This window comes from Crocodylus siamensis, chromosome 1, assembly GCF_052110815.1.
Source record: "Crocodylus siamensis isolate JL-2025a chromosome 1, ASM5211081v1, whole genome shotgun sequence".
Classification (NCBI taxonomy): Eukaryota; Metazoa; Chordata; order Crocodylia; family Crocodylidae; genus Crocodylus; species Crocodylus siamensis.
The window spans coordinates 1865684-1879321 of record NC_143395.1 but is presented as its reverse complement, the minus strand read 5'-3'; the positions used below and the strand labels follow the sequence as shown (position 1 = coordinate 1879321).

Genomic DNA, 13638 nt, shown 5'->3' with positions numbered 1-13638 from the left:
GGAGAATGCATTTAAGAGTCAAAGTCACTCACTGAGCAGACAAGGGCTCAAAGAAAATGGAAGGGGCAGAGCATGGAGCTCATTTTCAATGGATAAAAAGTGGCTGGATGGGAGCACTATGAAGACTATGCTAAATTACGGGGCAAAAATGATTCCCACTGCAAGCTAGTATTAATAAAGACACATCTACAATACACTGTATTATGCATAACTGGTGTATGTTATTTAGATATATGTAAGTACAGCAATCAACTGAAAATACCCCAGCCGCTAAAACTGGTGCAATGATTTCCCTCAAAAACTGGCAGAGCAGTTCACACTTTCTAGCCAGCCATACAGTGGTGAGCCCGACCCCGCTTAAAGTGAAGACACCCATGGGTGACAGCACTGGCTGCAGTGCAACCTCAGACAAATTGGGTAGCTGTCACCATATATGCCTTTGTATCGTTCGTCTCTTTTGTAAACAGTAGGAATAAACCTCTCAGTTATAGCAGGACAGCCATAGGATGAGACTTCCTTCCACACACACAGCAAAGTGTGCGCTTTTTTGAGCCAATATCAGGAAAGGAGCACTGGGTCCAACACAGGGATGCCACTTTTTTAGTAAAATCCTAACAGCAATCAACTGATTTGTATTGAGTCTCAGGCCAAATACATAGCTGTGAGCGCATCCTTTTTTTTTTTTTTTTTTTTGATGCAATTAATTTTTTTTCCTCTGTCCAAAATAGGTTAGATAAAACAGGGGAAGAAAAAAGAGAAAGAAAGAAATGGGACTGTGAGCAACATCTCAGGTAAGCGGTCAGTGCCTGTGTGTTTGGCTGTAATTCCAAAACATGTTACCCAAGTCATGTATAAGTTTCTAATCCTGGGCAGCCACATGGCATGGAGCTCCACTGACTCCCCTGGGGTTGGCCTAGAAATGGACCTTAACACTCACTAGTAGCAGCAACTCCAAGAGTGGTGGGAACGTGGCATCACCTTCTGCCAAAAATCTGGGACCTGGATTCAGCACCCCCAACTCTGCCCCTCCCCCAGTTACCACCTCTCCCAGGGGCAACCTATTCAAAACCAACCGCAGACACCTGGGTGCAGCACTGGGAGCACAAGGAGTAGGAGAAATAGAAACCATCTAAGTGAACTGTTCAACAAGCCATCAGGAAGGAGCATGAAGGAAGGGTCATCAACTTTAGGGGAGGTGAGGGCTCAGAGTGCGGGAGGATTTGCTGTCAAGGGTTAAAAATATAATAACCAAGAAAAATATAAACAATTAAGAGTTAAAATGTAAAGAAAAAAAAAAAGAGACAATACACAAACAATCAAACAGTGGCATCAAGAAACAGTACTAAGTGGGACTTCGGTATGGGGTCAAATAAGTATTAAAACCTCTGGTGTCATATCCTTTCCCCCTTCACCCTTTGTCTGTGAGTGATCTCAGGGACTGATCCTCAGAAATCAGGGACTGATCCTTAGCAAAAAGGTCATGAGGGAGCTCCCCACAGGCTGCAGTGAGAAAGGAGAGCACACAGCACCTTGTAGGAAGTTCTCAAAACTTTTGTGGACCAAGTAGATGAGAGTGGGTTACAAAATGCACAGGACAGGGGGTGTCTTTCTACTTGTCTGGGCTTCAAATACACAAAGTAACAGCAATTCTAAAATAGGTTACAATAAATGCATTTGTTCCAGGAGAAATAAAAGAGGAGTGACGGGAACGTGGATGCCTAACAGGGAAGTAGGGTTGTGCTTGGTACACCAGAGAGACTGTTAAGAAACCTGTACAGCTTTCCTCAAAGGTCAATCACTACCATGGTGCCAGGGATAAGGAGAGCTTGAATTATGCATGGTGTGTTGCATGAGTTAACACTGTCCTAGCATTTTCAAACATTGCGTGTGGAATGATGTAACTTGCTTGTTTGGAGCAGATCCTCCTGTCTTCTTCTACCTTCTCTGCTTCTCTGCCTCCCTCTGAACATCGTCCCTCCTCCTCCCCATTGCGTACTTGCCAAGTGTCCTGTTGTATGACAATAAATCCATGTGGGTGAATACTGGTTTCTCATACATTCAAAACAGGGGAGCTGTGTGCTTCCACTTTCCCCATTAAAATTGCAAGAAAGGAAAAACAACAATATATCTGACTTGGGAGAGGCAGAAGGCCCCGCAATGTCTGAGGGGCACATAAGGGGCAAGGGACTCAAGCCCAGAGGCTCACCTGCTCCGAATAGTCATTCCCATCCACATCGTCACTGTTGGAGTGGCCTCCAGGACTCTGTACATCTATCCCATGGCTCTCCAGGATTGCTGCTTCTTCGAAAAAAGCAAATGGCTCCCTAAATTATCTGCTGCTTCAGCATCATTAAAAAATAATAATCCAGGTCATTAAAGGAAATGGACTAGCAGGGTCAGGTCTTAGCCTGCTCAGTTCTTAGCTTGGTCCTTTCAGCTATGCATAGTCTGGGACTGTCATTCCTGCTATGACGATACCCAAGTATGGGTCCAATCCTTAAATCTAACCCTCAAGCCTTCCCGTCTTTGCCTGGCTTGTAGTAGACAGACTCTCACGTACTAAGGATGCCACATGGGGCTCACTCTGCAATTAGACATACCTTGATGCCCTCATAAGACAGAGGGATGAGGGATGTCTAAAGGACAAATCTCAGCTCTGCTATAGACTCCCAGCCTGACCTTGGGAAAACTGCTGAATCTACCCTGCCGTTGCTATATGTTCCCCTTCCCCAGACTGGCTCTGAGGAACAGCCATTAAGAAATGTGAGGTGCTTGGCTAGCACGTATGTAAATATGAAAATGGACTCCTTTGCAGAACTGTTATTATTCTAAATTAGAAATAGTCATTAATTTTTCAGCAGAAGCTTTTTTGTCAGGCAACTCCAATCCATCTAAACCCCAGGGCCAGATCTGGTCTCACGTCCAGCAGTGGGACAGACGGTGTCAGGAAGCTGCAAGGATGAATGTCCTCATTGCTCACCCCTCTGCCACCAGGACGTGTTCCCAACCGGGCTCTGCACACTGGAGCCTGGTCGTGGGTCCCAGCCTTGCTCTCTCCACTTCCCAGCCCCTCCAGAAACCACGTGGCTGGATGACAGCTCCACAGGCCAGATCTTTGTCACGCTTGGTTTGCAGATCAATACTTCTGTTTCTATGAGAATTCCACGAGGAAGATTTCCCACATTTAGGCTGGCATTTCTGGTCAAAATGAGAGGCACATGACCACCCACCTCCCATGGAAGGGCCAGTAGCTCAGTGGTTAGGACTCTCACTTGGCACATGGGAGATGCAGTACATGTCTAAGCACTGCCATATTTACTGTCTGACTTTCTGGTACGTGAATAATTATTTATACAAAGTGGAAAAGCTCCAAATGAGAGAGAGGGTGCAGGAGAGGAAGAGAGAGACTGGGTCCCTTACACCCCTAGCAAGTCCCAGGTTATTGGCTATCCTTGGCTGGGCAGAGATGTATTCATTCTTTCTTCCTCTCTCACCACATACCTCTCATTTTGCCCCCCTGAAATGCTGAAGGCCTTGGTTTCATTGCAATTCCCAAAACAAGTTCTCAAAATTCAAATCCCTTTGTGCAAAAAACTGCTGGTTTCAGCCAAGCTTTATTTCAAGTGCGTTTCCAACCCGCTATTGTGGCCTGTGGGGCCATGATTGCAGGACTGAGGCCTAAAAACACAGTGGGGAGGTTTTCAAAAGGACTTGAGGGACTTAGGAGCACTAGAACCTCAGAGTTGTGCTCCTAACCCCTCTAGGAGCCTTGGAACAACCCTGGGACCAGGGCTGCTACCACTGCTTGTATCTCCGCTCATTATGATGTTCTTTAATGAGGGGAAGGCTTTATTCTTCTATAAATTAAAACTAAAGTTCAATTAACACGGTTTTATGTTGTGAGGCAATTTCCTGGGAAATATTGTGAAGCTGTTAAGGACGGTAAGCAAAAATGCATAAATAATATCTGAATTCATATCTTGGGGATAGGCAATTGTTTTTAATGTTCCTGTGTGAAGAAACACACTCTCCAAACCATAAACGTGGCAGGGCACATGGTTTGTGTGCAGGCGTGAATTCTGCATAGGCCTGCACCAGGGGGTCAATTCTGCAAGGTACTTAAATGCGTGCCTAAAACCATGCACACCGTTTCAAAGGTTGCTCAATCAAGGAATTATATTGCAGCCCCTTAAAGTGTGATTTATCCTGTGAGCATGACCCCGCAAGAAGCCCGCTCCTTGTGGGTTCAGGGTCATTTTTACTATGCTATTAATCTGCAGAATACATGAGGCTAAGTTTGTGAACTGAATCTTATTCCACCGTGGTTGTCATCAACAGAAGCATTCAGATCCGTTATATCTGTGCAAACCCATGGAGGGCAATAAAGCAGCATAGGGAACTATAGCAAGAATTTGGCTTGCAGACTTCTTTCCTACTGGGGATTGTATCTGAGACATGAAGAACCTATCTCGACTTTCAGAACGGTGAGGGAGTTGCCAGGCAGGCAGTAAGAGAAGAAAATGCCACCACCTTTTGGTTTACAAAAGGGAGGCATTTCAGCTGTACATTGAGACACAGGAAAACCTGCAAATGTATGCAGGTTTTGGTTTTTGTCCACAGACAGCTATGAAAGCCATGCTCCTCTGATAGGTCTGAACTCAGAACATATAGAACTCCATATACCCGAAGCAGATAGCACTGCTTTATTTGGGATACCCAATGAGACAGGGGTAAGAATTTAATTCATAAATATGTTTATTTCTGTATCAACCAGGTTCAGATTTAAAATGGAAACTATATTCTCTAGTGAAATCTGATTCCTGAATCATTCTTCCTGCCCTGCTACTCACAGTTTTGAATTAAGTCCCCGGTCATACTGTGGAAATTTTGAGAGGCTGAAAGTTTTGTTTAAAAAAAATCACTCTAAATTACTAGTAAAAACACTAGAAAGCTCCAGCAATTTTCATTAACAGGATTCAATCATGCAATCTCCATTTCCCCTGAGCAGGCTTATGTATTTAAGCCCTCTATGTTCTCTGAAAGCAAGCTCTCTGATACATTACCGATATTGGCTCTTCTCTTGATTTCCTTTCTTCGGTTGGCAAACCAGTTGTACACTTTGAGGGAGGTAACTCGTTCCAGATCTGACAACTTTTTGCCTGTGAATAAAGGCAGGAAAACACACAATTATTGCTCATAACGGTTCACAGCTATATACAGCACTTGACACATGTATGCACATTCAACGCGTCCCTGTGACTGATGACCCTTGAAAGTTTGAGCGTGCCGTAATGATAAATGGGAGGAGTACATGACAATGGGTCACAAAAAATGGTGGGTCTAAGTTCTGTGCCCAGAGGCTATGGTGAGGAATGCAAGCAACTGGCAAAGGAAGCCCCTTTTTGTTTGCAATGCAAGGCTCCTTTGGCAGCTGCAGTCAACTGGATGATGCTAAGATGTGGCTGAAAGAAGTTGCTCCTCCAGCTGAGGCACACAACCGAGAATCCCAGACACAGGGATTCGGATCCCAGCTTTGCCGGACTGCACACTTTTGGGTAGCACTGAGATTAGTCTGAAAGAGAAAAGGCTGGGAGGGGGGCTTGATCACAATCTTCAAATACCTGAAGGACAGAGGCTGGTGACAGACTATTCTCTGTGGCCCTGGGGGAAAGGACAAGTAGCAATCACCTTAAATCACAGCTATTGGCTATTAAGAAGAACCGTCTCACTCTGACAGTAAGTAAACATTGAAACAGGCCGGCAAGAGAGGCTGTGGCAACGCCATCCTTGGGAGTTTTTAAGAACCGAGCTCTATGTCGAGAATCAGTTCACCTCCCTCCAGATTGAGTTTCCAAACCAGGAAGGGCGCCTTGAGACCCTCTGGGTCAAGATACAAGATGAACATGGGGAGGGTGACTTACTTGTAGGAGTCTACTATAGACCTCCCCACCAAGAGAAAGAACTAGAGATTGGGAATTCAGTAGGGAACTGGTCGAATTTGCGCACTCCCGATACATGATCACTGGGGGAGGAAGGGAGGTGCATGCCTCTTGCCACTTAGAAGTTGGACAGCCCTGCACTAGAACAAGCTGTTGCCCTGGCTCTCTGCCTGATCTGCTGCTCTCCTTTCTGTTCCCTGCCCTATCTGCCACTGTGCTCCCTGTTCCAGGCTACCCGCACTTGATTTAAAGTAAGCAAAACCCAGCGGGCCCACAAGCCTGTGCCCTTCCACCGCACCAGACACCCAAGCTTCACTGCCAGATCTGATCGCTCTTTTCTTCCTTTACAGGACCAAGAATTTTCAATGATGCGTAGGGTGTGGGAGCGGGGAAATGAGGTTTCCCAGTTTAATTGAGACCTGGGGTTCCTACTCTGCCAGGGACATTCCCTCTTAACCAAGTCGTGGCCACTTCTACTCTGGCTGCGAACAAAGCTAACTTTCAACTGCTCTGAAAGGTGAGCAGAAGCTGACACTGGGAAAGTGTGTGAACTGTTATAACGCAGCTGCTGTGTCCCTAATGGAGTGTGGAGCTATAAGTGACTCAAATCACTGTAACAGCAACCCCAAATTCAACAAGATGAAGGTTACAATGGCTTGGTTCAACAGGTACATGCAGACATTACACTTGCACTCTAAGGCTGTGTCCAGACGAGCGTGGCCGTGCAGTACGTGGCACCGCAGACACCTCTGAACTGCCACATACAGCATGTTCAGTTGTTTGCACTACAACAGTGCAGTATGAAGGGTGCTTTTTTTGCCCCAGAACATTCTGCACAGCAGAATCACAGCTGCTAAGCAGCCATGGAGGCCCCCCAGGACTCCAGGTAAGGCTGCTGGGCCCAGCCCAGTGCTGGCCCCAGCCTCCCCTACCATTCCTGGGATATCTTGCTGTGTGCCAAAGTGCACCTGGCACGGGTATTCCCGGGGACAAGTAGCGGTGGCACAAGGTGGTCCCTGGGAAACCAAATGTCTGCGCATGTCTAGACACAGCCCAAGAGATTATATCAGTCATTAAAAACTGGTGTTACTGTCTACCATCTAAATGTCTCCATCTCTGAAAAAGAATCAATACACACCTACTTTTGCCCCATGCATAAATACATTTTTTAAAATAAAAAGTCATTAGAAAAAATTAAAATAATGAAAATTATTAAAGTTTCTTTTTTTTTTTTTCTTACAGACACTCTATGGAAATCTGTTTTGCTGTAGTACCTCTCACCTACCTCAGCATTGCAGACCGGTACAAATTTAACTCTCAGACATAGGCATGTGGGTTTGAAAACCCCAGTAGCCTTCGTGATGATCCAAGTATGGCCATTTGAATGACACAAGCCATAAAATGCTCTAGGAAAAACTTAGTACTAGTTGAGAGCACTATATTGTTAGTAAAAGCCATAAAATGAGATTTGATGAATTTAACAGGAGATGCTGAAATCTAATTGCAGACTCCTTTGAAAAGGACACCATGATCAACTCCTTACCTGGCTTTTGTATAACTGCATTACAGGCGTTTGCAATTTCTTCTCTCTTTGCCTCATCGGGATATTGATTCTCATTGAAGTAACTGCAGAAAAAAATGTTTTTCAGAAATCAAAGCATGAAGTCATCAAAACAGCTCCACTAAAATGGGTCCATGGCTAGTATATGCGTCATTCTTAAAGGGACAATGCAGACATGCATGTTAAAAAGTTTCTGCTTTTATGCACACATGTAGTTCCCCTTTAAAAATTTCCAGTTACCTGCCTCAGATAAGTAAATAACGCCTTGCAATGCTTCCTATGCATCCCCTTGAGCAAGTTAGCACATAAGAAAGTAAGGAACACTGCAAACACTGAAAATACAACATCAGGTACAGATACAGCATCCCATCCTCGTGTTGGGAAATGCCAAAGTTTGTGCCCAGGCCCTGCTCTGTTTGTGAACAGATAACATACTGTTTTCTTCTGTAAAATCCCTATCTCAGTCAGTACTCTGAGACTGCATCGGCTGCCCAGTACTGATTTTGATCTGTAAGAAATGATGGGTTTCTTCCTCTTTTTTTCACACCCCAAACCGACACCAAGATCTTCCAATCTGAGCAGTAAATTAGGTAGAAAAGATGCCGTGATGATATGAACACAAGCCAGAACAACTGTACATACAAAACACAACAGATTTGTGAGACTCCCCCAGTTAAAACTTAATGTAATTATTTCTCTTAATTCTACTATGGTCATATTTTTCCTGAAGGATCACTCAGCTCAGGACAAAAAGTGCTATAATCACAAGAAACGGCCAGTGCCGATTAGGTCATCTTGCGGCTAAAAGCATGGTTTTGTTCCCTTTGGTATTTTTTGTCCAATCTACCTTTGAATAACTGCAGTTAACACAGTCCCCACTACTTCACTTGGGAGATAATTCCATTGTTAAATCAACCTTATTGTAAGTGCGTTTTCTGAAGTGTCCAGCCTGAATTTTCTTTTGCTCTATTTCACGCCTCTCTCTATTCATCCTCTTATTTGTAGTTACAGCTATAACCACAACTGGAATCTTGTTTCTAGGCTGCTATTCATTGACGAAGAGAAATTGCTCATTAGCACAGCTAGAAGCAATGTTAATAAGCCTCCATTTGATCTGCTTCCTTAGCGAGCAACTGTAACCACTGAAATTGCCTTTTTTCAAGGGTGGGCTGGACTCTTTGTATTGCTGGTCTGGGTACCGCAAGCAAAAGAAACGGACCTTGCCCCACTGACTCAAATGGAAACCGCAGCCACTCAGCACCGTGCAGGATCCGATTCTGCCATTGGCCGAGGGGGCACTCTCAGAAGTAGAAGCAAAGGCCATGTGGACTTTTTCCAGGAGTATTCCCAGGCCTGAGATGGACATTATTCCCATCCTTTGTAATACACCCTCCCACGGATAGTGGGATCAAATCAAATTGTGTATTACCTTACCTTACCTTGAAAAGTCCTACCTGAAAGACTGCATTTTGCACGAAGCTTTTTTTAAAATGGAAGAACAGGGAAGCAGAGGGCACTTGTAATCCTGATCTCAGCTCTTCACCTCTCTGGGGCTCGTCTCTCCCCAACAAAATAGGAAGACAGCCACCTTGAAGACAGCCACATTTGAACTCACATTTCAAACGTGGCAAATTAGATGAGAGGAGAGACAATGCTGGAGAAAAATCCTGTATTATTTATTATGTGCATCATCGTGGCACCAAGGAGACCCTGTCTGGGCACGGGCTGGGCTGGGCTACATGCTGTCATGACGTCCCTTTGTGAGCCTCATCTATTTTGTTAATAGACACTTGCCAGACATCTCAAACAACACAAAACAAAGCCCAGAAAATGACAAAACCAGAGAGGTTTAAAATCGAAATGTACTCAAATCACAAGGTGAAAGCCTGATGTCATTCTCCATTATGGGTCTTGCACAAGCGACAGTCGTGTGTCTGGTAGACGATGCCTACTGAAGAAATTCACACAAAAGGAGACATAGCAATGCACAAAAACCTCCCCATCTGAACAGCCACATCCTCACTGTGATGTGAGGAATGGCAAGACAAATTAATGAAGAAAAGACAAGGCAGAAGCTATTAGTGAGCTCTCCATTCAGCATACAGCTAAATGCCAGGCTGAGTGCACTATTAACAAGCTGCAGATCGGCGTATGCACTTGCCGGCTCAAGTGCTTTGGAAAAGGAACAATTCTTGTTAACAAGAGAGCTCAGGTTCGGTCTTACGGTTCTCTGCGACGGCCAAAAGCAAACTGCTTTGATTGGGCTAATCATTTTCACAACAGGATGATGAAAAGAGATGTCACTAAGGGTGAAGCAGGGAACCATCTTCCTGTCTTGGGAGAGTTTTCATGATCTCCGTATTTTGTCTCCTCCCACTTTGGGCTAAAAAGTCAAAATTGGGAAAATCTTCACAAACCGAAATGTGATGCGGGTCAAATAAACACGTTTTGCTTGGAGGCGCGGACGGCCTGGAAAGAATCCGGCAGAGAATGACAAAAATGATCAGACGCCTGGGAAGCAAGACTTACGAGGAAGGGTTGAAAGAATTAGGGTTATTCAGTCTGGAGAAGAGAAGACTAAGGGGGGATTTGATATAACAGTCTTCAAATACCTGAAGGGTGATTACAGAGAGGATGGACAGAGACTATTTTCTGTGGCTGCAGGGGACGGGACGAGGAGCAACGGTCTCAAACTGTAGCAGATGAAATTTGGGTTGGAAATTAGGAGGAACTTTCTGACAGCGAGGGGGGTCAAGCACTGGGACAGGCTGCCTAGGGAAGCTGTAGGATCACCACCCCCTGAAATTTTCACAAGCATCCCTTTGGCTGGGATGATCTTGCCTTGAGGAGGGAGCTGGACTAGACCTTCCAGGCCTACTTTCCCATGATACTATGATAATTTTGAAAGCTTTTTATTTGAATCATAGAGAAGTAGGGCTGGACAGGACCTCTGTATATAATCTAGTCCAAACCCCTGCCCGAGGCAGGACCATCCCCATCCAAATCATCCTATACAAACCCATAGTCTAACCTTAGTCAAACTACCGACAGCCCTCACACAACAAGACGGCACACCCTAACCTGCCATAAGTAAAGCAGAGGGATCATGACAGCCAACATCCTGCTTCTGGAAAGGCTGTTGATCAGGGGGTAAAATTCCCTCCTGACACCAAATGTAGCAACAGTCTGACCTTGAGCAGAGGGTCTTGAAGTCCTGGCACAGCCCAGCCAAGACCCAGCACCCCGATGAAGCTTAACACCCCCCCTCCTCCCGACACATGCAGCAGCAAGGGGTTAGGGATGCCAGTCCCACAGGCATCGCTATACCTAGATCAACCCCAACCAGTGGCTGTCCACCATCTTCGTGAACACCTCCAGTGACGGAGGATCCACAACTTCCCTTGGCGTCTATCCCACTGCCTTGCTGCCCTAACAATGAAGAAGTGTTTCCTGGGGTCCAGTCTAAACCTAATATGCTGCAACTTCAAGCCACTGGTCCACGTCCTCCTCTCTGCAGCAAGAGATAAAAGGTGCTTTCCCTCTTCTTTATGGCAGCCCTTCACGTATTTGAAGACGGCTAGCATGTTCCCTCTTAAGCGCCCCTTCTGCAAGCTGAATGCGCTCAGCCCCTTCAGCCTTCTCCTTGGGTGACGTGCTTTCCAAGCCCTTTCTGATCAGTTCAGCTTTTGTTTTTAGTTTAAACTGACCATACCTTTTAAGTAAAAGTCAGTTCAATTTGAAAAACTAATTTTTTTTCCAAAATTGCAGTCCTGTTAAAACCAACCCTCTTTTGCAAAGTGTATGTTGCTGAATTGACATTTTTCAATGCAAACCAAGCTCAAAGAAACAACTCAAAAGCTGAAGGCCTTAAATATAAACGTCACTCCCACCACCTTAACTAGAACAACTTGCATTATTTATTACAACACTTTCCACCCAAAGATCTCAAAGAGACTTACATGTACTGCGTGCCTACAGGGTACATGCGCCCCCCCAAATCCCAATTTCAGTTCAGGCCTGTAAATAGTAGGAGAATACAAAACCACACAACCAAAAAGCTTCCTAAGATCTCTGTGAGGCAAGTCAACAGTATCCAGTGCATTGCCAAGGTGGGGAAACGGAGACAAAGATGTTAAGCAACTTGTCTGCAGTTGATGGCAAAGCTAGGGACAATGGAGGAAGCCCCCACTGTAACCACTATCCCGTGCTCCTTTTCACAGGCAGGAGCACTACCCAGAAGCCCCCAGTTTCCCGTACCTCATTCTCGCCAACAGAGTAAATGCTTTTCTGGAGTTGGGAGTAGAGCAGAGAAGTCCCAAGTTGTGATTCACAGCTAAAATCACTAGGCCACCTTCCATCTGCAAAATGGGAAGCTTCCTACAGGGGAAAATGCTGAAGCAAAAACTTGGATGAAAGAATGAAAATAGTGATGCAGCAGGCGCAAGTAAAACCCCAAAGGCACTCTGCTTTCTAGACAAAGGGCAGCTGTCAGCTGAGTGATCATCGAACACCTTCAGTGAAGCAACCAAACGATCTCTTTTGTAGAGGATGACAGTAAAGGATTAAAATGAAAAGTGGCCAAATAATTTACAAGAGATGAGAATCCATAAGATGGTAAAGAATGGAGATATCCTTGAAGCAGTTTCATTTCAATAACGCTGAAGCTTAGAAAAATTGCAGATTCAGAAAAAGCCTCTCTTTCAGGGATAATGTGCTTAGGACAATGACAGTGAGAGAATTCATCTCAGCCCATGGCTCTGTAATGTAAGTTTACATATCTCCACCTCCATACCAAGGTGCCCCTGTTTGACTTCCACGAACAGTGGCCATTCTTCCTTTTTTGCTCACTCAGCTGCAGAGATTAGTTTTCCGGGCTCAAATTTCACATGCTCTAGCCAATGCCCTCAGCCTCTTGCTCATGTCCGAACCCAGTCATTTGCAGCAGGCATTTTTGGTGTTTCACAGGCAGTTTGGCAATGGCCGGTGAGATCAGGGTTGGAAGCAGCCTGGGCTCCAGCGCAGGGGAAGCCTGGCAGCTGTAGTGCATTCCCAGCGAGGCTGGGAGAGGGGCCTGGGGTGCTAACGGTAGTACTACCGCTGCCGAGCAGCTCAGTGACGGGGTGCTGCGTTATGAGTTCAGCACTCAGGACACCAAGACATTTTCTCAATTCATCTCTACTTGCCCAGGGTGAGTTTGGGCCATGCAATAGTACATCTGTCTCTGGAGTTCTCACCGCTGTTGAGGGCGTCTCTTAGACCTACGTGCCATTCAAGCGAATGAAAATCCTGAACGCCAGATCCCAGACGGCTGCTACCAATGAGAGAGGTGATGGAGTCTCCATTCTTGGAGGTTTTCAAGACCCGGCTAGACAGCTTTGGCTGGGATGATCTAGTTGGGGATGATCGTGCTTTGAGCAGGGGCTTGGATTAGATGTGACCTCCTGAGGTCCCTTCCAACCCTAACTTTCTACTTTCTATGAGCATTAAATGCCTCTCTGGCTAGAGGCTGAGTTTGCTTCTTCCTCATCCCTCCAACCTCCAGCCACAAGGTATTTTTTCAAAGTTTGGGAGTCACATTTTTAAGCCCCAGACTTTCACTAATGTAAGCTCCATGCCTAATCTGTGCACAAACCACCCTGTGCTCTGTTTTTCAAATAGGTGTCAAAGTTATCCCAGCCACTTGAACTGAATTACCTACTTTATTGCTCTGGTTAGTATGTTTAGCAATGTGGTATGTCTCTGTTCTGCACAGTGCCATGGGGTCACGGTTTCAGCCTTCATGGCTCTTAACAGCACTATTATTCAAGCTGTCAAATCACTGAAAATCTCTCTGATCCTTTTGACATGAAAATATGGAGTTTGTCTGTCATCAGTGCCTGCAATCTTATCTCTGTGTGGCATGAGACAGGTTGTCAGAAAAGTGACATTCAAAACACAGTTTCATCAAAATGTATAATTACTGGTTTGTTTTACAGCAAGTAGTGACCAAGAATATACCACTAATACCATTCAAAATGAGGTCAATGAAGAGGTATTACCCATTCTGTCTGTCTACACACCTCCTTATCTATGAACCCCCATTACCATAGAGGGTAGGGAGCACAGGGAAGTATCATTTCCTTTTTACAGATGGGAAAC

The 13638-nt window shown here is 45.2% G+C and overlaps 1 protein-coding gene across 6 annotated transcripts in view; it reads right to left on the bottom strand.

Moving 5' to 3' along the window:
- The window catches only part of HMBOX1 (homeobox containing 1), a 152616-nt gene that overhangs the window by 15814 nt on the left and 123164 nt on the right, over positions 1-13638 (bottom strand). For 4 of the 6 annotated variants that reach the window (XM_090026035.1, XM_090026352.1, XM_090026118.1 and 1 more), the window contains 4 exons: positions 7483-7565; positions 5064-5159; positions 2207-2301; positions 1907-2008 (listed from right to left, as the gene is read on the bottom strand). In XM_090026035.1, coding sequence (XP_089882161.1) covers positions 1907-2008; positions 2207-2301; positions 5064-5159; positions 7483-7565 — 376 coding nt within the window. The remainder of the gene's footprint in view (positions 1-1906; positions 2009-2206; positions 2302-5063; positions 5160-7482; positions 7566-13638) is intronic. The other 2 variants (XM_090026197.1, XM_090026282.1) reach the window with 2 other exon arrangements.